General features: G+C 41.0%; 1 protein-coding gene across 1 annotated transcript in view; it reads left to right on the top strand.

The window, feature by feature from the left end:
• The first annotated feature begins 300 nt into the window (after positions 1 to 300).
• The window catches only part of LOC119482816 (anoctamin-4-like), a 47562-nt gene continuing 24068 nt past the window's right edge, over positions 301 to 23794 (top strand). Inside the window, exons 1-8 of the mRNA XM_037760694.1 lie at positions 301 to 672; positions 3947 to 4021; positions 9952 to 10176; positions 19008 to 19208; positions 19860 to 20008; positions 20187 to 20336; positions 22872 to 22972; positions 23673 to 23717. Coding sequence (XP_037616622.1) covers positions 435 to 672; positions 3947 to 4021; positions 9952 to 10176; positions 19008 to 19208; positions 19860 to 20008; positions 20187 to 20336; positions 22872 to 22972; positions 23673 to 23717 — 1184 coding nt within the window. The 5' untranslated portion in view covers positions 301 to 434. The remainder of the gene's footprint in view (positions 673 to 3946; positions 4022 to 9951; positions 10177 to 19007; positions 19209 to 19859; positions 20009 to 20186; positions 20337 to 22871; positions 22973 to 23672; positions 23718 to 23794) is intronic.

Below are 23794 nucleotides of genomic sequence, written 5' to 3'. Positions count from 1 at the left end.
ATGTGTTTTTGATACCTTCACTTTTTTTTTTGCATTAAATCATACTGGGATGTTTGCTGAAATGTATTGGATGTGGCAAAGCCCTACCTAGAAAAAATTCCACCAGCCACCACTGTATTTAATAGAGACCTTACTGTATGACTTCTATATCTTGGCACCACTTATATTCCCACAGGAACTTGACACTGCGACCTCATCGACCACGTGAAGCAGCCACGCCTGCAGTCGTGCGTAAAGACTGCAACATCAAGAGAGGCTGACATGATAGAGCAGAGGTGAGCTGATGCAGGAGGAGGAGGAGGAGGAGCAGCTAGTGGGTGGAGTTTAAGGATGCTTTAGGTTGCAGGAGAAGAAGTTGTTGTTGTTGCCTTTCACACGCCTTTAGCCATGCGTAATAACCAGTGTAACACTGTGAGGTGAGGAGGAGGAGGAGGATGCTGGAGCATGAGGCAGCAGCAGCAGACATGCGACTGGTCCGTCAGATCAGCGCAGCGGGGATGAAGATCCAGGCGGGTGGAGAGCACATGGGCTGCAGCAAGGTCGGAGAGAACCAGAACCAGGAGAACCAGAACCAGGTCATCTGTGTGCAATGTCAGCAGGAGGAGGTGGTGCGGGTTTGTGCAGGGAGTCCTCGCAGTGCCGTCGCGACGCGCCTCTCCTCCGGATCTGCAGGTAAAAGCATCCTATAGATGCAGCAGAGAAACAGTACACTGTAAAAAAAAAAAAAAAAAAAAATGTTTACATTTTTTTCAAGAAATTTTACATTTTTTGTCTGTATTTCAAATGACAGAAAGAAAAATTAAAAAATGACATGTTTCATTTGTGATTTACATGTAAATGGTCTTAGATTTACAGTATTTTTTTTGTAATCACAATCGTAATTATCTGTATTTAAAGGGACTGTTTGTAACTTTCAGAAATGCTTGTTAACAGCGACACCTGTGGCCGTTAAGTCAGCGAAGGTCAGCGTCGGGCTCGCGCTTGTGTTCGCTCTACATAGACATGAACGGGCATCGCTCAAAACAGTGAGGTGACACACGTCAGCTAAAACCACAATATCACTCTATAATTCACCTGCTTGGCAGTAATGTTAGCTGACCAGGCGAAGGTCTCTCCATGAATTTATACGTGTAAAAAGTTACAAACAGTTCCTTTAATTTTCCGTTACCAGGAGTTAGAGCCCCTTTGACAGTCATGTTAGTTTTAGGGCTGTCAATCGATTAAAACATTTAATAGCGATTAATGGCATGATTGTCCATGATTAATCACGATTATCTGTTCAAAATGTACCTTAAAGGGAGATTTAACAAGTATTTAACACACTTATCAACATGTGAGTGGGCAAATATGCTGCTTTATGCAAACATATGTATATATTTATTATTGGAAGTCAATTAACAACACAAAACAATGACAGATATTGTCCAGAAACCCTCACAGGTACTGCATTTAGCATAAAAAGTATGCTCTAATCATAACATGGCAAACTGCAGCCCAAAAGGCAACAACAGCTGTCAGTGTGTCAGTGTGCTGACTTGACTATGACTTGCCCCAAACTGCATGTGATTATCATAAAGTGGGCATGTCTGTAAAGGGGAGACTCGTGGGTACCCATAGAACCCATTTACATTCACATATCTTGAGGTCAGAGGTCAAGGGACGCCTTTGACAGCTGCCTCCATTGAATGAACAGCCAATAGGAACACTCTCTCTCTGAAATAACCTTTGATTGGTCAAAATCTCCTGTCACGGCTAGATGTTTTAAAGCCTGAAAACAGAGCCATGAGGAGGTGCAGAAGTCTAGTTTTCTCTCAGAACACTTGAATGACAATATGCTGAAAGGTTATTATGGAATTTTTGCTCAATGATGCCAAAAATATTCTGCCTACTGACGCTTTAAGTTGAAGGTTTTCAAGGTTAAGATTGAGAATAAACCTCATAGTGAATGAAATGATGTTGCTAAACATTTTTAAAGCGCTATCAGATTATATATTGTGGATATCACTGGAAGTTGCTCAGAGGCTGATACGGTTTGTTCCAAGTCCTTGCGATGACTTCCCATAACTTTGGTAATAAATGATACCTTCAGGTTTATCTCTAAACATGGAAGCAAATGTGCAAGCTCACGCTGAAAAGACTTCCAGTCAGTGATGAATGTCTACTCTGTGCTGCAGTTGCTCTTCTTTGACTCGGCTGTAGGTGTTAGATTAGAGAATAAGGAAATGAGAGTTTTCTACAAAAACTTCTCTAAATTGCTAAATGAGCATTTTTATTCAGGTCTGAGTTCAATGCAAAAACGTTATGCTGTACCATGAAGTAGTGACTGCAGTGCCATAAAAAGTATTTTCCTCTGCTGAAGGGTTTTCTTTCTGCAAGTCTTCCAGGGTTATGGGCTTATTCTTATTACACTGCTCGTGTTATGAATTTTATTCACAGTGGATGATTTCATTCCCATCATAAATTGGTAGACTAAAGCGCTAAAGCTGCCAGGCTCATGGTTTTTATTCCCTTACCACTGTCAAGGTCAAGGGTTTTTCCCCTTGTGTGTAGCTCGATGTGTGGAGCAGGGGCACTAACATTGCAGGATTAGGGGTTTCATTTCTGTAACGCTGCAGGGTCATGGCTTTTCTCAAGTCCCCAAGAACAGCACTATAGGCTTAGTGGGCACATTTGGAACTGTAGGATACTCTGGGATCCAGAAATACTTTTATTCCCCTTACTCATGCATTACAAAAGCAATGGCTGTAGAGGTAACTAAAACTATAGTGGTGTAATGCTTTAGGAATGTCATTTGTACACCATGTAGTCTGTACTGACTGCAATGTAATTGCAACGGCGTAAATATGCTACTCTCAGAGCTAGTGACGTAGAATAAAGAGTGAGAAAGACTGCTTATGGCAGGCAGCAGGGGAGGTGGATGGGTCCAACAAACACAGGACATTTTTTTGTTTTGTAAGATGTGTTTTTTAGTGACGTTTGTCACGTGTTTTCTGTACTTATGTTACATTGTTTCCGTACGTAGTGTACTTAGCTTGTGTAGGTTTATGTAGGTTAGTTTACATACGCTTAGTTTACGTACACTTAGTTAACGTATGCTTAGTTTACATACGCTTAGTTTATGTACGCTTAGTTTACGTATGCTTAGTTTATGCATGCTTAGTTTATGTATGCTTAGTTTACATATGCTCAGTTTACGAATGCTTAGTTTATGCATGCTTAGTTTACGTATGCTTAGGTTACGTATGCTTAGTTTATGTACGCTTAGTTTATGCATGCTTAGTTTATGTACGCTTAGTTTATGCATGCTTAGTTTATGTACGCTTAGTTTATGCATGTCTAGGTTACGTATGCTTAGTTTACGTACGCTTAGTTTATGTACGTTAAGTGTACGTATGCTAAGTTTATAAATGCTCAGTTTTTGCATGCTTAGTTTATGCATGCTTAGTTTATGTACGCTTAGTTTATGCATGCTTAGTTTATGTACGCTTAGTTTATGCATGCCTAGGTTACGTATGCTTAGTTTACGTACGCTTAGTTTACGTACGTTAAGTGCACGTATGCTTAGTTTATAAATGCTTAGTTTGTGTATGCTTAGTTTATGCATGCTTAGTTTATGTACGCTTAGTTTATGCATGCTTAGTTTAAGTACGCTTAGTTTGCGTATGCTTAGTTTACGTTCGTTAGTGGTTTTGTCGCCCCCTGCTGATACTGCACATGAATACACGCGTGTAATATTTAGGCCTCGGCGATGCAAAACGTGACTCTGACATGCTATCCTCTGGTGGACAGGTGGGTCTATAACATGCTTGGTGTGATATTGGGTTGAGTGGTCATCTTTGCTAAAAAAAAATTAAAAATCAATGCCTTTGTTGCACTGTAAGTTGCTTTGGATAAAAGAGGCTACCGAACTGTACCTTATGTGTGATCTCTGTCACCTGTCATACAGACCGTGAGCCCAGCAGTAGCAGCTACAATGCCTCTTCAGGAACCTTCTACAGCTGTGTCAGTCAGATCACCATTGGTAAGTGCACTACAAGTATATATACTTCTACTTAATCAGATTCAAGACGTCTGATTTAAGTTACTTTTGAATTTCTGTTGTCTTATCACAGAAATGTTGCCTCTGAGTGGGTCCGTCACACAGCTTTGTTCAGATGTGTGACGGAGAAATATCAGATAATGATGAGGGAACAGCTCAGTACCACTGTATTGATCCAACAGCAAACGCCATTTTCAAGAATCAACTGCTACTGCAAGGACATTGTAAATATTTTTTAATAACAACTCATGAAATCATTGCCCTCTGCAGACCAGCCCAAAAATTAAAATCAGTAATGCCTGGTGTGAGTGGGTGAGTAATGTATTACAATAACATTTAAGAGAACTTACTGCAGTACAGTATGGTGCTGTATCCATTCTGACAGCCTGCCGGGGGAACTTAAACGTTGAATTTGCTAAGCAGTTAGAAAATTAAAGATTTCCCCTGACATGTAACTTTGTTTATATGTCAAGGGCTGCCGACAGGAAATAGTGCGCTGTTGACGAAGCTGTCAGAAATAATTTCCCTGTCTGTTACAAAACTGCAACCTCTCGCTTTTTTGCAATAATCAGACCTTGCCTTCTGACATTTTTTTCAATGAATATTACAGCCTTGTTAGCGGGAGATGCTGTAATCTGGATGCTGTGACAGTGACGACTTTGGAGTTCAGCTGAGGCTGTGCTGCTGCTGCATGCAGGTGTTCCTCTCTTCTCTCTGTGCTAAATAAATAGAAAAAAACCTAATGAAGTGCTGAAGGAGAGCTTTGGACCGTTGAGACTCGCCCCCTTTGGTTTTACACAGGAACAAGATCTATAGTCTTGCCCGGCACGCTGACATCAAAAAGTTAGTGTGCCGCTTGTGATTTAAAAGCCCTGGCCTTTTGTTTGAGGGGAAAATACCAGTCAGCACCACTGTAGATTCTTAAAAGTTCCAATCGATTACAATCTTCCATTAATTCCACCCTGCTTCATTGTTGTAGGAATTCACTGCGGTTGTGCAGCTGAAAGACAGAGCTAATCTTCAGCCCGAGGCAGGGATTCAGTGAAGGGTGACATGAGAAGCAATCAAATGTACCACACTGCTGTAACTTCTGCAGCACTGACCGATCACTGTTACACACATTCATAGAACTGAGAGCTCCAGATACTGTAGGCCATTTTTTTGTCTGTAATGTGTTTGATGTTTTGACATTTCCAGGAGCTATGAACACGCTCAGTTTTTCTGTTGCATCCCTGAAAACGATTAAATTCATGTCTCGGTCAGTAACTGTACTGGAGGAGTTTGTTTCTTTGGGTTGTGCTGACTCAGCTTTTTGGTTATCAGGTTTATGCTGTGAATTTCAAAATGATGGGAATTTATGGTTTCATGTAAAACAGAAGTTTACTGACATTTGTCAGTTTAATCATCAGCTAAAGCGTCTTGGTTTCGTTTTTTTAAAAAAAACTTATTTTTATTGTCATTGTAGTGAAAAGCTCAAAGTTCCAACCCCTCCCCCCCCACCCGACCAGAACCTTTTTTGGGGGTAAAAAGGCAGAGTAAAATGTCTTACATGGACACCACAGACGAGTAGTAGTTCTGTTTGCGCTTGGAGGACGCGTTCCATACATGTGCAGTAGATCGCTACGCTACCAGTTGTAGTGTAGTGGCTGCGTGGACAAGTCTGCATACTGTACATGTATGGATGTCCTTTTTTTTGATATTTCCAAATAAATTATCAGGGATCGACTCCATCCTTGTGGCCTTGTGGTGTCCATGTAAACGTAATGAGTATCTATAACTAGGGCTGTACCGGATGTCATTTTTTTTTTAACATGTGAAGCTTCTATTGAGGATTTTGAATGAAGCTTTGAATGTCTGTTGTCATATTTTATGATGTCATCACCCTAAAAAAAGAAAAAAGAAATCCTTGAACAAAATCCCTAATTGATCAAAAAGTGATCTTTTTGCAAAGCAAGCAGCAAAAGCAGTGAAAATGTTGTTTTTGAAAGGCTAAACGCCAACAAATATGGATTTAAGCAGAATATTTCGTTAGATAATAACATGTTGTGAATTTTAGAAATTATTACATTTGTCTTTTTTCAATAAATGTTGACTTTTGGACTTTATACCGCTCTGGGGATATTGGAAATGTTTGGATCACATTAGTCGGAAACAATCCTACCATCAGAATCTAATTCTACAAGTAGTATAATACTAATAATATTGATCTTAATACTGATCTTTATCTGCAACTGAGCAGAAAAATACCATGTTTAAACACAATGAATAGATATACAAAGAAAAAAAACAAGAAGAAGCTGTAGAATAGTTTTATCCTCTGGCTATTTTATGCAACTACATCTTCTGCATCAACCGACAGAAGCACATTCAGTGTTAAAACACACTCAGTGGAAACACTCTAGAAATCTTTTCCAACCACCGCAGCCCTGCATCCACCTAAAGGACTTCCACCGCAAGTCTCTCTGTGATTATTGTGTACACTCAGCCGAAACTTGTTATTGAATAGTGCAGCGCGTGGCCCAGATACCTGCACCTGCATTTGTTGTCTTACCTTCGAGGGTGTCAGGAAGTGCTACATATCTGGGCCTCGCTCTCCTCTGAGAGCCACGCGGGCACTTTTTTCTGATGACTGCGACATAGATATTGCTTAGAACACACTGTGTCCGAAAAGGCTGCGTGCACCGTGAGTTTTTGGAGGTCGTTCGGATACATGCCAGGTGTAGATTACCACCTCCGCCCCTCTCACATGCTCAGGTGTCTTTTATGGGATGCTGGGGACTGTTGGCTCAATGCACCTCTTAATGGCTTTTTTGAATCGTCTTACACTATATGTACCTGGACCAAGTTTCAGCACAACCCATACATTTTAGAGTTCCAAAATCACTCAGTCAACAGTCTGTTGGCCATTTCTGAAAGTTTAAATAACGCTCCAAAGTTGTGCAGAATTTTGTCCTCTGACCTCAAGATATGTGAATGAAAATGGGTTCTATGGGTACCAACGAGTCTCCCCTTTACAGACATGCCCACTTTATGATAATCACATGCAGTTTGGGGCAAGTCATAGTCAAGTCAGCACACTGACAGCTTTTGTTGCCTGTTGGGCTGCAGTTTGCCATGTTATGATTTGAGCATATTTTTATGCTAAATGCAGTACCTGTGAGGGTTTCTGGACAATATCTGTCATTGTTTTGTGTTGTTCATTGATTTCCAATAATAAATATATACATACATTTGCATAAAGTAGCATATTTGCCCAATCCCATGTTGATAAGAGTATTAAATACTTGACAAATCTCCCTTTGGGGTACATTTTGGACAGATAAAAAATGTGTGATTAATATTTTAATCGATTGACAGCTCTAATATAGAGGCCCTGAAAACGTCTTTTCTCAAATCAGCTTCTTACTGTGTTTAATGGACTCCTACAATAACGCAACATTTTCTACCAAATCTTTTCATGATTTCATGTGAGAGTCTGTGCTCCTCTTACTCAGTTGAAGTCATGGATGTATAAAGAGAACTGGATACAGCGTTCACTCCTTTGAAAGTTGCTCAATGGCGCAGGAAGTAAAAAAAAGTTCAACTTCCGAGTATTAAATTACACAGATCTTCTGGTGATCTTCTGCATCCATTGAGCCCATAGAGCAGCTGCAGTAATGTTTCCTTTAACTCCGCTTCCCAGCCCTCGGTCCAGCCTCGGTCTGGGGCTCATTTGATTGAACAGAGGAAGGGAAATGGATTCAGCTATTAGCGACAATGTCTATTCAAGTGTTCATACTGGGAAGTTGATTTACCTAAAAAAGAAATTGCCGCTGATTTACAGACATCTCTTTCCCAATGTAAGTTTATGGGAGAAAGCCTTTTTGGCAGACTCTTGCGTTTGTAGTGCTGGCCCTCTGCGGTCCAGCCAAAAAATCTCTTCGTGTGGGTATCATTTCCATGCAGAGATATTCAGATAAACATTTACTGTACTCCTGTTTTTTGTTTTGCCAACTTTCACACACCAAAGAATATCCTCTTTCAGATTTTTCTTGCCAAAAGGAGTTGTACTGTACTAGACACATTCCCCCCAGGGACAATAAACACCTTCTTTGTGTTCTAGTTGTCGCAAGTGCTGACTTCAGCACCAACATTATTTTTTCGGGGACACCCAGCCAGTCGACTCCATCGTGTGAAAACCCCCTTTTATTCCTTGCAGAGAATTTGAGGCTGTACAGTAAATTAGCGGAAATGGGATGTATAGCTTAGATTAGACCTCAGAATCTATCGTGCAGCTGAATGTGCTTTGTGAGGAGGAGCCAGCTGGGAGGCTCAGAGACTGCCAGGCCTTCCACTACTCTGCTATTGATCGGGATGTGTTTGTTCATTGCTGATGTTCCTTCGAAAATCTGCTGGGCTTTGTGTTTCACAGGAAACCAGGAGGTGAGGGGTGGGGGTGAGAGTGTTCCCTAGTCCTACCTGACCGGTGTGTTACATAACAGCAGTGTGCAGGGAAAATCAGCAGAAGAAGAAAATCACAGCATACTGTTCTATAGGTTCAGAGAGTGAATATCCAAACAGGGATCATTATAGCGAAGGATCCAAATCGCACACTTTTTCTTTTTTACTACATACTGCAGCTACCCTTACCAAGTACGTACGTACTGTTGCATGCAGTATGTATACAATTGTGACATACTACTTGGTCCTAACATTGTGCTTTGATCCTCTTGCTCATATATCTGCAGCGCAGAGGATTGTGGGTCACAATAGCCAGAAAAGCATTCTGGCATGCATACTGCAGGATGCAACCGGATGTAGTAGGACATCCTGGTATTTTTTACATACAGCATTTGACATCCTATGTATTGGGACTATGTGATTATGTGATTACCATAAAGTGGGCATGTCTTTAAAGGGGAGACTCGTGGGTACCCATAGAACCATTCATCCATTGGAAATGTACCGAAATGCACAAATGTGAGCATTATAAACAAACAAAATTTTGAGAATGACTGAAAGATAATAGTTCAAGGTAAATTTAGTAGTGCCACTTTTACCCTGATGTGTTTGGAAGAAGATAAACAAAATTTACAGTCTTGTTTGGCCCCATCAACCTGCCAGAGACACTGAGCTCAGACACCTGCCAGCCCGGAACCGTACCGAGCTAGGTCACCAGTCTCGGAGGCCTCGTGAAACGGAGAGAGGAAGCCTTCTGAGGACAAAATCGAAGGCAGGACGCGTGCCGAGCTGTTTCAGCAGTCTGCGGCTCCTCATGAAGCAGAGAATGAGAGCTGGTCTTTGCTCTTCTTCTGCTTTTGCGCCGCTTTGCGCCGGGTGTGAGATAGGGTCCATTATTTTTCTCATAGTGTCTGAATATACCTGTATTCTCTCTCTGTCTAAAACGCTCTATTTTAACACCTGTCTATATATTCTAATGAACCTGCATGTGACATAGGAAGGGGAGTCAAATCTGATTGTTTTATTGAATCACATGTTTTATGATCTAGGCAGCCCACAAAAAAACTGACTGGGTTGTCTTATTTCACAGTTTGTTGAGTTGGTAGACCCTCCAGATACACAAATGGATGTGCACAAGCACTGAAGAAGTGAGTTTTTCATATGTCCCCTTTAATGATGATGCCAGCTCCCACCACAAGAGGGCAACATTGCTGAGGAGATTACTGTGTTACCTTGGACTGTTATGGATCTACCAGCATTACAAAGAGCCTGTTAAAAGGTCAGAGTCTCTATAGTAGATGCTGCAAAACAAAAATCACTTGAAAAATGCATGTTGGTTTTTATAATTGGAGGTTGGAGTAAGTGTATTGCTGTGCAGGATAAAGACAAAACAGATTGAAACAAATCCAAGTAAAAGTTTAAAATATATTTCCCCTAATCTCTCTTTCTTCTGATTATTGTCCCTTTGGCAGGGTTTGACCTCGGGGGTCAAGTGGCCATCGGCTTCTCCCATTGGAAGAGTCCTTTCCCAGCGAGCGGCCCGAATCTCCCCAGTCCGGACTGCGTTCACTCCGAGGTCACCGCCGTCCCGCCCGTCAGCGAGCACATGGAGCCGGTGTCCTGCCCAGCGTCGCTGTCAATCACCCCGCTGCCCACCTGCAGCGCCAGCCAGGAGACGCTCTGCGACAGCAGCACGAGTACGTAGAGTGCAGCACATTACATGCTTTAAAGGATCAATATGTAGCACTGACAGCCAGCGTTTTAAATGGGTAACAGCAGTCCAAATTCAAAACATTTTGCCTGTACACTCCTCTGGTGTAACTGATAGCAGTTAGAGAAAGTTTTTTGCAATTTGAGGGTTACCTTCTAGACACAACCGCATTAGCCTCTGACCATCAGTAGTCAGAAACACTTCACCAGCTTCACCTGCTACCTTGATAACCAGCTGCACACAGACCACAGAGAGATGTGCTGAGGCTTTTCAGGTCGGGTAGAATCTGATGTTACGTTATCTCTGTTGATCCAGTTTGTTAGCATGCTTCCATGGCTGCAGAGGGCTGTGTTTGTGTGCCAGTTTGTTTCATATGTGGCATTGTTGTCTGAGAAGCCAGTAATTCAATTTCCTTAATCTCTGATGGCATATCATGGTTAATTTATGATTTATTACAGTAAATATATTACGTATTAGTCCTTTAAACTGCCAACCCTCCGTTTACCAGAGCAGCAGTTTGACATTTAAATCAAGGAAATACTTTTCAGATCAGCTCTGACTGGTAGAAATGAGTTATGTTGTCAGGGAAGCCCTTGGCAGAGACAATGTATACATGGGTGTTTAAACAGTCTGGGGGTTGCACTAAGCAAAGAAGAAGAAACTTGACAATATATGTTGTCATGAACTGGCTCATGGTTCAGACAAAAGGAGGGATAACACACAAAAATAGTGTGTGAAGATTTTGCATGCTAAAAGAAAAGACCAAACAAACAAAGCAATCAAACCAGGAGAGCATGTGGCAGCTGAGAGAGCTGTGAGAGAGTTACCGAGGACGACTGAACCGGCCGGCTTTGTAGGCTTGAAGCTGATCAAGCCCAGGTGAGCCGGCTGAGTAACGAGCTGCACCTGATAGGGGAGGAGACAACCAGCAGGGACACAGGAGGAGGCGTCACAATATATCAGTTTTCTCCCCAATAAAAAAACAGCAGACAAGCTGTCCACTATTTAAAAAAACATTTGTTTTATTGGTTATTTTTTAATGGGTCACAGATATTAGCACATTTTAATCTTGCCTGTTAATCGGTTAACAAGAGTCGGCTATCAGGCAAAATTAGCATCCCTTGTCCACCCAAACTATTTTGTCTCGTCTTTACTCATCAGGGCATGATGAACAGAGAATTTGTTGCAATTTCTGTTGTCTATATTTTTTTCATTTACGTTACAGTTTAGTCATGAAATAAAAGGACGTCAACGAATACAAAATGAACACTGCAAATGGTCATTTTCAAAGGAGTCCCTTGACAGATTTTAGCATATTTTTTATGCTAAATGCAGTACCTGTGAGGGTTTCTGGACAATATTTGTCATTATTTTGTGTTGTTGATTGATTTCCAATAATAAATATATACGTACATTTACATAAAGCAGCATATTTGCCCACTCCCATGTTGATAAGAGTATTAAATGCTTGATAAATCTCCCTCTACGGTACATTTTGAACAGATGAAAAATGTGAGATTAATCACGATTAACTATGGACAATGTGTGTGTGTGTGTGTGTGCCCTTGAGTCTCCATCAAAAGGTACACACTGACACTGTCACCTGTGCCAACTGTCATTGTTTTGGGCTACGGCAACACTGACACAGGCAGCCCTTTCTTCTGATTGGCCGCTGACAGAGCAGCTTAACCTCTGATAGGCTGCCAGGGAAGACTGATTAAGCATGCCGATGAACGGCACGCACCTCCTCTCTCTCTCCTCTCTCCATCTCTCTGTGTCTCACTGTAAACATCCTGCTCATGCTTGTGTTTTTTTCCTCCAGAGGAAGATCTTTGAGAGCTTTTTTGTGAGCTTTTGGTTCGTTGGTCATGTAAACTATGACAGATCTGGGAGAATGTGTGTCGGACCGACCGACGCAGTGATGAGGAGGATGGAGTAAAAAGTGGGGATGCTGGTTTCCCTCGTGGGACGTCGTGTTTGTTTGTTTTCCTCAGTGAGGTCATTTGCGTTCCGGGGCTGGTGGTGGTGGTGGGGGGAGGAGGGGTGACCGCTGTGTGTGTGTGCATGTATGGGGGGGACATAATCTGGCTGTTTTGGCGTCTGCTGCTGCTGATGCGGCTCTTCCCCCCCCTCCTCTCCTCTCTCTTCCCCTCTGAGGGGTGAAGCTGCCTCTCTACCTCTCTCACGGTGAGTGTTGTCAAGTTGTCTTGCAGCTTGTCCACCAGCGTGGATGTCTTTTTTGCTGCAGTGCTCTCTCTCCCTCTCTCTCTCTCTCTCTCTCTCATGTGTTGCTGCTCACACTCTTCTTTACGCTGCTTCATCTCTTTCCCTGTAAATCATGCAAGCATTTGACCTTCACACACGCTCATTTTTCTCTCCGAGCTGAATTTTTCCATACACTCCTCCATGCTGCATCGGTTGTAAAAACACAGAAATGGGTCATGCCTCTGTGAGGAGTGTGTGTGTGTGTGTGTGTGTGTGTGTGTGTGTGTGTGTGTGTGTGTGCTGCGACCGTGCCATCCAGTAGCAGGTTGGCAGGTGCGAAATCTCCACTGAGAACATGTACTGTACACCCCCCCCGCATCCACCCTAGGGCATGATGGGAGCATCCAGATGGAACCAACGATTCCTCCTCACAAGTGACTGACACCCGATCCCCTCGGCTACACATCCCACCTCCCATCCTTCTTCCCTTTCCTTCTGACATCTTTTATTCTCTTCACAGTGTGAGCTGTCAACTCCAGGCTGGGTTGTTTTTTTACGCAAGGAACCACGTTGTGTTTTTGTCTCACAAACTAAAAGGGCAAAAATGACATTAGTGATTGATTAAATAAGCAAATTAAGTAATTGCTCATAAAACCCAGTTTAATGTGGCAGTGGCCCTATGTCTACTATAGATTTAAGACATGATGTCTTGCTGTTTATATTGTGTTATTGCAGGATAATTGAGTGAGAAATTAGTAGCCAAATCAATTTTATTTTAAAGGGACACTCCGGTGATTTTTGTATCACACTTAAAGTTGGATCCTTGTGAGAAGCAGATTTTTAAAAGATAAAAAAAGGTCCAAAGTATGGGCAAAGAAGTGAATGCCAAGAAGTGAAAGTCAATTGTTCGTTCCATTGCAACAAGCTATGCTTCTGCCATTTTGGACTGGAAGCAGCTACCGGACGCCAGTAAAACGTCCACCTACAAAGTGGCGTACAAAAGTAAAACAAAATTATTTCTATTCTATTGTCATATTCTGCCGAAATGGCCTGTGTTGAACAATAAAATATAAATATAATAAGCATTTTCAGTCCAAAATGGCGGCATTTTCAGTCCAAAATGGCTGTTGGGTCAAGCGCCAAAAACACTGGATCCTACACTTCCCATAATGCAACTCTGTGGCGTCTTTTGTCCGATCATCCCTGCCAGAAAGCGTAGCAAAAGTTCCCCTTGTGTCATTCATGCAAATTTGACCGTTTGTGCAGTTAATGTTTATTCACTCCAAAGAGCCGATGCACTAACAGACATCAGCTGTAAGCTGCATGGCAATGGACACAACGACTCGAACTGTGCCTGTATGTGTGTTTTTGTTAAACTCCGCCTATGACTGATCACATAACTCACTTGTAACACAGGTCCCCGACCAGAATCCAACGGTGGACATTGCGACTCGGTGGCATGTGCTGTAACCATTCGGCTGCCAGGGCACTCCTAACTGCGTCTTTCCATTGACTTTGTATGCAATTGCGCCGCTTCTAGCTCCCCAAAAGTGAAGCCAAAACGTCTTGATTGCCCCCTGGTGGCTGGCTGCAGTATAGATCATAAATCCCGCCCACTCCATGTTAGCGGGTGGGACAGGGGCCAAACTAAAAAGTCAAAGTACAAGTCAAATACATTTTTCCGAAAGATGGTTTCTGTCATTTTAGGTAGTTCTTATCACGCTGATGTATGTTCAAATTTTCCATTATTCTAATAAGTTTGATTTTAATTAGTTATTTGATGCCATAAAAAGGGGGGTGAGATGTCATTGGTTTGGGTAGGTGACCTCGATACCGTGGTTCCAGCCCCCCGATCACCACTGTGCAGACTCTGGCTACAAGATGGTGGCTCCCGTATCCGGGATATTTTAGCTTCACTTCTGTACAGTGGGAGGAAGTGGAGAAGCACTGTCAATCTTTATATACAGTCAATGGCTGTTACCAATTGGCTGCCGGAGCGCTCCTAACTGCGTCTTTCCATTGATTTGTATGCAAATCAGAAGACATTAAACAATGGTTTCCACAGGCTGAGTAGCTCCTTCAAAGACAGCTAAACTGATCTTGATGTGTAAAATTGCCGGAGTCCCCCTTTAAATCCAAACGGGATGAGATAGGTGATAAAATAATGTGCTAAGCGTGAAAGCAGCAATTCAGCTGAGGCTGTTTGAGCTTTATTGGAGGATGGAGGAGGTCAACTGTGCATTTAGAAGTGAACAACATCCCTTTATTTCCTTCCCATAATGACTAGTGGCTTACCTAACTCCACTCTCAACGACGCACTTGAGATCTGTAATCACACTTTGTTGACTGAGAAGCCAGAAATACCAGCTATACAACCTGAAAATGAGATGAGCAGCATAAGTAATGCTGATTAAATATGTATCTGACACGTTGAAATAACAGGCGTGTAGCCTACTTAGTTCTGCACTCATTCATTTTCATGAGCTACTTGCTCCAAATACTGGAGGCCCCGATTCAAAACTACTGGGTTGATGAATTTAAATGATTAATAACGATATGCTGTACATGGAAGGAGAACCTGACTTCTGACACTGACATAATGGGATCAGCTAGATCATTTTACGAGAGAAGACTCTTCTCTCGTAAAATGATCTAGGAGACCAACAGAGTGGTGTGTTTTCTCAGAAGGCTCACAACACAGTTAATGAATGAATTACATAACCGCGAACTATGAATCTTCAACTGAACTGAATATCGACTACCTCTAGCAAAAGTTTGTGTGCATCTGTATTTGACTATATATGTTCATTAGGAGTTATCCTCTGCCCTTAAATAACCAAAAACAAAAGAAAAAGAAGAAAATTGATGCAGCTTTATGCATCATTTATGCATTTTTTTGTGCATGTTCTCTTTTTGTTTTCAGGACAGCTAATCTCTATAAACAGATCTCTGCTTATGAATGCAGAATCTGTAGGACACGGGACAAGATTTTGTAGTCCAAGTAGTATTGACCAATCACGTTTGAGCTGCCTTTGGTTGCAATCAAGTAAATGGTCCGCGCTGAGAGCAAAGGAGGCAGAATGCATTGGCCGAAATGCAATCTCGGAACTCAACGGCCACCATCTGTCGACTCTAACTCCATTCTCGCCTCACCTCAAGGTGCTAATCGGACTGTAAGCAATGATTGGAAGAGGAAGTCTTGGTCCAGATATCCGTTATCCGGATATCTGCTGGCTACATAACCCCCAAAATATTGTCTGTTGTCCCCAGAGGCTAAATCATCATCAGGCCAATAGCTGATGGGTTCCAAGATCCCCATGTACTACAGTCCTTGTGCTACTAAGTCCCACTGTTGGCCAATAGCAAAGGACTGTTCATCTATAGCTTATTGTTGTGTACATTGCCTGGTTTGTAGTGAGTATCTAGTAGCTATCCTTTTTATTTTGTTGAGTGTTGTAAGAAGGGGAGGCCTGGGGGAAAAAGCAACCTGTTCTCACTCCCAACTCGTCAAATACCGCTGTTTGGTCAGTGCCCCTCGACATTGGAAACACACGCACAAAGGCACCCTTTAACAACAACGTATGTGACAAACCAGGCTTTCAACTAACTCCAATGTAAACCCACCTGCGGCGTTATTTGACAGTGACGTAGTATTAATTGCGTGAGAGTCCGCTAAGGGCGGGCAGGAAGGGTGGTGGATGTGTCAACCCAAGACTTTCAACCAGGAGACCGCTGTTCGAGTCCTGTGTGAAACTAAAAGTAATGTTGACTTATTTTGTCATGTTAGTGACATGACTCCTGTGAGTCACGCGAGTCGCTAGTCAGTGAAGTTAACGTCAACCACGAACGTTTCCTAACCCCTAACTAAATGGTTGTGTTGCCTAAACCTAAATCTTCCTGTGAAAACAGAAGTTTATTTTGAAAGCACACTATGCATGTAATGAGCCTATATATCGACACGCCGTCCCCGGTCCGTCCAAAAGTGCCGCAAGAGGGGTACCCCGTGTATCGGTCTCCAATGAGAGTTGGGAGTGAGAATGTGTTGGAAAAAGACAATGCCGTATCAAGTAGCTAATTGAAACACCTAAAGTTGTATTTCCTGTCACTGAATTCTGCTTCTGTGTGCTGCCAAAAGCCTCAGCACGACGCAACCTCAGTCGTGGCTCGGGTTGCAGACAGACCATAGGCCCGTTAAAGTTTGATGGATACATTGTTTGACTGGCCACTGTCTCGGCACAGCAGCATGATGTAGGCTAATATGTGGTGTGTCAGTCCTTCGAGAGCCAATATTTATAGTAAGCCATTCTTTCTCTCTCTATAATGAGACCGGAGAGCTGTGTAGTGCTGAGGAAAAAGTGTCGGTGAGCATCTTGGATTCGGGGTGGTGAAGTTAACAAGCCAGTGCTGTTGATCCCCCATAGTCATCACATACATATATGTGTAAAAAAGTGCACTTCTTATCTCAGTCTTTTATTTTGTAGGCTCTGTTTCATTCTAGGGAAAAAAACGTAGGTGTATTTGTCAAGTTATTGTTCAAATATGTGCAGTATCCCAACTTGAGAGAGATTGAAACATCCACTGTTATCAACTTCGTCTCTGGATTAGCTAAATAAACCCCAGCAGTGAAATGTTTACTACCACTCTGAGTAATACAGGACGCTGAGCACTGATGTTTTCACCGGTATGAAATTTATCACGATCCTTATTAGCCGCATCCATCGGCTCCAATGTTCCAAAGCATCAACGGGCTGATTAAGAGCCGAGTCGCTTCCTCCAACCTCTATCTCTGTCCCCGGTACCACGGCTCAGCAGAATTTTTTTTGCTGAGTCGCCTTTCGTGTCACAAAATTCAGCGCGCAGACCTCTAAGACAGCCACCCACCTCTCCTGAAGTCTTCCTGCTCTCTCCAGAGAGCTGAAAGTAAGAGATACCGACATATTTAGATGGATGATTTAAGCGGTTTTGCTAAGCTTTGAATAATTCCCTCCCTCAAAGGACACAGTCTGGGTTGACAAATAGACCCAATTAGCTTGTGTGTTCCTGTGGAGTGTTTCTTTTCAAGGTCTTTTCAAGGTTAATCCTTATTAAGGAGATAAAAGTTACCGAGCTTGTGGGTCTTCCCACTTTGGCTTTGACTCATCTTTCTTTCACGTCTTACTCTCTTTATTCCTGCATCTTCTTTTTCTTCATTCCACCTTTTCTGATTTTGCTTTTACACGGCAGCACAGGGAAAAAGTTTGTGGTAGTGTGAATGGTTATCTAACCATGGACCCTTTGACCCTTCGCTAGTCAGACTTCTACTGTCTAAGTTTATTTGTTGCACAACACTTTCTAGTTCTGTCCTCCCTTCAGTGGAAGTAATTTCCGGATGTGCTCTGAGTTAGTGGAGCTAGCTTTCCCAACTAAAAAAACATGGATGGCCAAGCTAGCTTCAAGATGCTAACCTCCTGTGTTCTGTGGAAGACTTTATCAGTTACGTAACTGATATTACTAGTGACTAACATTTTTTGTTAAAGCTGCTTTAATCAATATTTTCAGTGGGTCTTATAACTGCGCAATGTCAAAGGTGTTGTATTTTAGTCCTATCGGTCAAACATTTGTTGTCAAACAGAAAATTTCAACCTATTGTAGAACAGGGTTTTTGCTTTAAAGGTCCCATATCATGCTCATTTTCAGGTTCATACTTGTATTTTGGGTTTCTACTAGAACATGTTTACATGCTGTAATGTTAAAAAACACATCCTCGTACTGTCTGCCTGACTGAACCTGTATTTACCCTCTGTCTGAAACGTTCCGTTTTCGTGGATTTCAACGGAATTGCAACGGAATTGCGTTGCTAGGCAACAGCTTGGGTCCATGTTTACTTCCTGTCAGCTGATGTCATTCACATACACTGCAACAGGAAATAAACTGGGACACATTTAGAATGTTTACGTTTAAAACCGTGTAATGGTCTAAATATTGTATATTTGTGACATCACAAATGGACAGAAATCCTAACGGCCTGTTTTAAACGCACAATTTCTGAATACGGGCTGTGTGTATTTCTCCGTATATTTAGCGTTTTGATCGTTTAACAGGATTTATAAGGCACTTAAACCTGCTTTATAATATAAAAGACCTGAAAATCTCACTTTTTACAATATGGGACCTTTAAAGAAGAGATCTTGTAAGGCCATAAGTTGCCTGAAATACGGAACTACAGTATAGTTGAAGGTACAGGTCTTGCATGAATGGTGACAACCACCCATGCTCATCTACTTAGAGTAGCTGACAGTACGTTTGTGTGTTTAAGGGGTTTGAAAGTACATTTTTACTCAATCACACTGCACTTATACAGTGAAATGACCATAATATATCAGTGGCGGTTGAAAGGTCGGCTGATCAAGACAATGACTCAGTCAATACTTGGCTAGTTGCTGACATTAGTTGCTTTAAAAATCTACCGTGAACTCTTTTTCACTGTTCGCTCTTTATGTTCTATACTGTTTTGTGTCTTTTCTCTGAGAGCAAGAAATAAATCACAAAAGGGACAAGTAGTACCAGAGGGTTACTTTAGTTAGAAAGGTTTCAAAACATGAAGATAATAATAAAGTTCTCCGTGTCCTATAGGTGTGAGTTTATCTCTACATGGGTCTGAGCCCCGGCGGCGGAGCCCCCGACGACGCAGAGTCCCGCTGCAGCCCTCGGCCTCAGGCTACCAGGCAGCGGACAGACCTCTTGCCTTCCCCTCCTGTGGGACGGCGGACATCATGGAGGAATCCTCGTCTAAAGCCGAGGACTCCAGCAGTCTAGACGACGTGCCTCCCCTCGGTGAGACCCAGCGCCACTAGGGCTTCAAGTTTCTGTACACTTCTTATACCTTCACCCCTTTGCGAGACTCGCGATCCCCAACCGACTTTACTGTCTTTCAGAGGCTGTAGCAGGTTCAGTCTTAGAGGTAGAGTTAAGATACTGGGATCTTATGAAACTGCAACCGAAGGAATCCTTCGGTACCAACCATGTCATGTCTAGCTTGTCGAGAAGGAGGTTAAATAACATTCCAAAGTTGGTAAGGAAAAACTGGCATGGCCATTTTCAAAGGGGTGCCTTGACCTCGGACCTCAAGATATGTGAATGAAAATGGGTTCTATGGTACCCACGAGTCTCCCCTTTACAGACATGCCCACTTTATGATAATAAATTGGGTATCACTGTAAAGCTGAGACTCTTGTGGATCCAATGAGCCCAATTTAATTCATGTGTGATGTTGTTAGTCGTCCCTATGGTAGCCATTTCATTGTAGTGAGACCATTTTTTGAAACTTGACCTCACTGTATAAAATGACCTGTGGTGACCTCTAGGATAATCACAGCCTCATGAAACTTTACAACCACAAACTAAAGACCTAGAGCATTCAGAGGATGTATGGCTTATAAATAGGTGCTAATGTTGCTCTGTATACTCTGCTAATCTTCCCACCAGCTGTGAAGGCGGTTAATGTGCTGCTGGAGAGAAAAAGGTCAGAGAGCACCAGCAGCCCGTCCAGAGACGACGACTCCACCCTGCTGAACCCGGGAACCAACAGCAGCATCCTCGATGAAAACACAAAGTCGGATTCTGGCCTCCCAGAGGTCAGTGGTGAAACTAAATCTCAGGGCTCCCTGAGGTCATTGCTTCTTTCACCCCAACTGAAGATATAGTTTATAGAGTGATATATATAAATGTTAACATACAACCCACAGCCAGTAGACTCTTCCTCTCAATGGCCAGTTACTATTCGTTCCTCATTCTCTCTCTGTCGTCTGTCAGGGGAGGAGTAAGTCCAGCGGCCTTTGCTTCAGCGATGGAAAATGTCGCATTGACTACATCCTGGTTTACAGGAAGTCCAGCTCGCTGTCAGAGAAGAGGGAGATATTTGAGCGGAACATCCGTGCAGAGGGCTTACAGATGGAGAAGGAGGTGAAGAACATTTACACTCGCTGCTTATTTCATTATGTTGAGATGGGTCCAGCTAAATCATCGTCAGTACCGGCCTTACATTTAGCACATTTGCAGCCCTGTCTTTGCTCAAGGGCACGTCAGCAGGGCAGAAACTATAATCAGCGGCTCCACCTGAGGAACGGCCTTTCTAATCACATCCGGCCTCCGTCTCTGTGTTGAGAAAAATTATTTTTGCTCTCACTGCTCCGGAAAGGTGTTTTTCACTTTCTGGCCAAGTTGCCGAGCAAAAATAGCCACTTGTTTGTAAACCGATGACTGCAAATAAACACGAAGATTGGTAAAAACTATGGAGGACAGAACCTGCCAACATAAAAAATAAATAAATGACTGAATAAATAAATAAATATGTCATTAAATGTAGCAAAAATAGTATTGAAAATAAATGTAGCCATTAATTAATTGATAATATTTTCCCTTTTCATTTGCATAACGAGGAATAAATGCATTAAGAAATGTATAAAGAAATATTTAAAGAAATGAATTCAGAAATAAATAAGTTTGGGGAAATAAATAAGGGTTGAAATGAAAGGGGAAATCATGCAGAAATGAATAAATAAAAAATAAATACATTAACAAATACACACATTTAAAAGTAAAATAAAAAATGCAAAAATAAATAAATTAAAAATAAATGTAAAATAAATTAAAATTATATGCAAAAATTAATAAATATATTTTCAAAATAATAAAATTAATACATAATTAATAAAAGGGAAATTTAAACAGAAGAATAAATAAATAAGGGAATTAATACAATGATAATTAAATAAAGAAGCACATTAAAACAGAAATATCAATTTATATCACATTTTATCACTTATTTAATGGCTACATTTATTTTTAATATTATTTTTGCTACGTTTAATGACATTAATTTATTTATTGAGTCATTTATTTATTCATTCATTTTTTTTATTTTGGCAGATAATTAATGGCTACATTTATTTTTTGTTTTTTTGATTTTGGCAGGTTCTGTCCTCCATACATTCCTGTAGTGACAGAGAATTAGCTTTGCTGTGATTACTTTGGCAAACCTGCAGCCGCATTCATAATGTGCAACATGAGCAACATCAATACCAATTTGTGTGAAGAAGCAATTTAACGCTCACTCCTATAATGCATGTAATCTCAATGGCCATATTGCTGAATTTTAAAATGCTCCGAGCCTTTGTGCCCAGTCTTACGAGTGCTGTTGTGGCGCTCGTTGGTGAGTCACCGCTCATAGAGCCGAAACAAATGTGCTGATGGCAATTTTCTCCCCTGCTGCTTCTTATTTAGCCAAAGTGTCACTTTGAAAGAGTGGAAAATGAGGATGTTGTGATGTGTGCGTGTGTATGTATATTAACTTCTGCACTATCTGCCTATGCAGTGGCATCAAGGTAATCATTATCTAGAACATGCAGGGGAAACAATGGTCATTGTCTCCTTCAACAGCCGGCTTGAGTGTGTTTCTTGCATGGAGTCATTTTGTTATTTTTAGTTTTCTCTCCAGTTAGCTCCTGATTCATGTACCTTTAGACTGACTCCCACTCTGTCAGGCAGCGCAAACAGGTGAGGAAGAGCAGAACCGAGCAAATATATTGATGTTGACGTTGAAGACGTTGATGTTGTTGCATATGTAGGATGGAACCTGACAAAATAAAAAAAATAAATGACTTGATAAAAAAATAAGTATGTTATTAAATGTAGCAAAAATAATATTATAAAATAAATGTAGCCATTAATTAATTGATAAAATGTGACAAAAATTGATATAATAATAATTTGCTTCTTTATTTATTGATCTTTATATTTTATCTTTCTCACTCTTCTTTTTAATTGTTTATATATATTTTATGTTTATTTTTGAATGTGTGTTTTTATTTTTTATGTATTTATGAATTTCTTTCTTTCTTTATTTCTGTACGATTTTCCCTTTGCATTTCAACCCTTATTTATTTCCCTAAACTTATTTCTGTATTCTTTTATTCATACATTTCTTTTTACATTTCTTTATGCATTTCTGCCTCCTTATGCAAATGAAGGTCTGTCGTGCATAAATGCATAAACACATACATTTTAAAATAAATACAAACTAAATGCAAAAATAAAATAAATGTAAAACTTAAAACAAATAAATACATAAATAAATAAAAGGGGAAATTAAAAAAAAGAGTAAATTAATAAGGGAATTAATACAAAGATAAATAAATAAAGAAGCAAATTAAATCAGAAATATCAATTTATGTCACATTTCATCAATTAATTAATACCTACATTTATGTTTATTTTTGCTGCATTTGAAAACATTTTCTTTATCTATCGAGTCAATTATTTATGTATTTTTTATTTTGGCAGGTTCGGTCCTCCATAGTTGCAGTGGCCTGCACCGAGACAATATTTTTATAGTCCTCCCTCTTTTAATTATCTTATCTTCTTTGATGAAATTAAATTGCTTTATGTGTGTGTGTGTGTGTGTGTGTCTGTGTGTGTGTGTGTGTGGTTTCTTTCCAGGGCTCTTTAACAAACAGCGATGTGATTTTTCTGAAAGTTCATGCACCATGGGACGTTCTCTGTCGCTACGCAGAGCTCATGAACATTCGCATGCCTTTTAGGTGAGACAACAAACTCTCCTAAAAGTGTCTTATAATGGAAAAAAAAACACTCAAAAGGTACCCTATGGAGTTTTCTTTTCATTTACTGTGACTCACCAAAGGTCTTATATCTTGTCAAATACATTTCCTTCCTCATAAAACATTTGCAAAAGCCATTTTTTTTTAAATATTGTAAATCCTGAATTGTTTAAATCCAATGCTGTGTCTCAATTTGAGTATTTCCATACTTCCGTTTGCTACGTGGCGGAAGGGGAGGGCCCATCATCTTACTTCAAACTCGTGAAAATGGCGTTTGCTAGCTTGTAGTCTTCTTTTTTACTGCCTTTGTTGGTGCATTGCTGCGCTTCTTTGCGTGTTACCGCCACTAACTATTGATCAACGGACTACCATGAAACCGGCAGCAGAAATGTGTATTGTGTCACCCGTGTGCTTTTGCACAATACAAACATAATAAGGTCACATGCATAAAAACATTACTCCATAGTGGTCGAAGAACTCCAGTGGCTACCTTTAATGTTTCTATTAGTAGTATTATCATATCTATTATTAGCAGCGATAGCAGTAATGGTAAAAACATAGTAGAATTGATACTTTAAGCATGAATAGAAGTAGTAATAATAACAAAAGTGTCATTAGAAGTACCATTTATTGATGTTATTATCCTGTACTATTTTCTAATTTAATCATTCCCAACGTCCAGGAGGAAAATCTTTTACATGCACCGACGGCACAAGTTCATGAGCAGGTGAGTGTTCATTCAAAGAGGCAGCATGAGATCAGCTGACGAGGCAGGACTTGTGCTCCGGCAGCTTTAACAAAAAG

This window comes from Sebastes umbrosus, chromosome 23, assembly GCF_015220745.1.
Source record: "Sebastes umbrosus isolate fSebUmb1 chromosome 23, fSebUmb1.pri, whole genome shotgun sequence".
NCBI lineage: Eukaryota > Metazoa > Chordata > Actinopteri > Perciformes > Sebastidae > Sebastes > Sebastes umbrosus.
The sequence above is the reverse complement of the archived record's forward strand: the minus strand, read 5'-3'. Positions and strand labels throughout refer to the sequence as shown.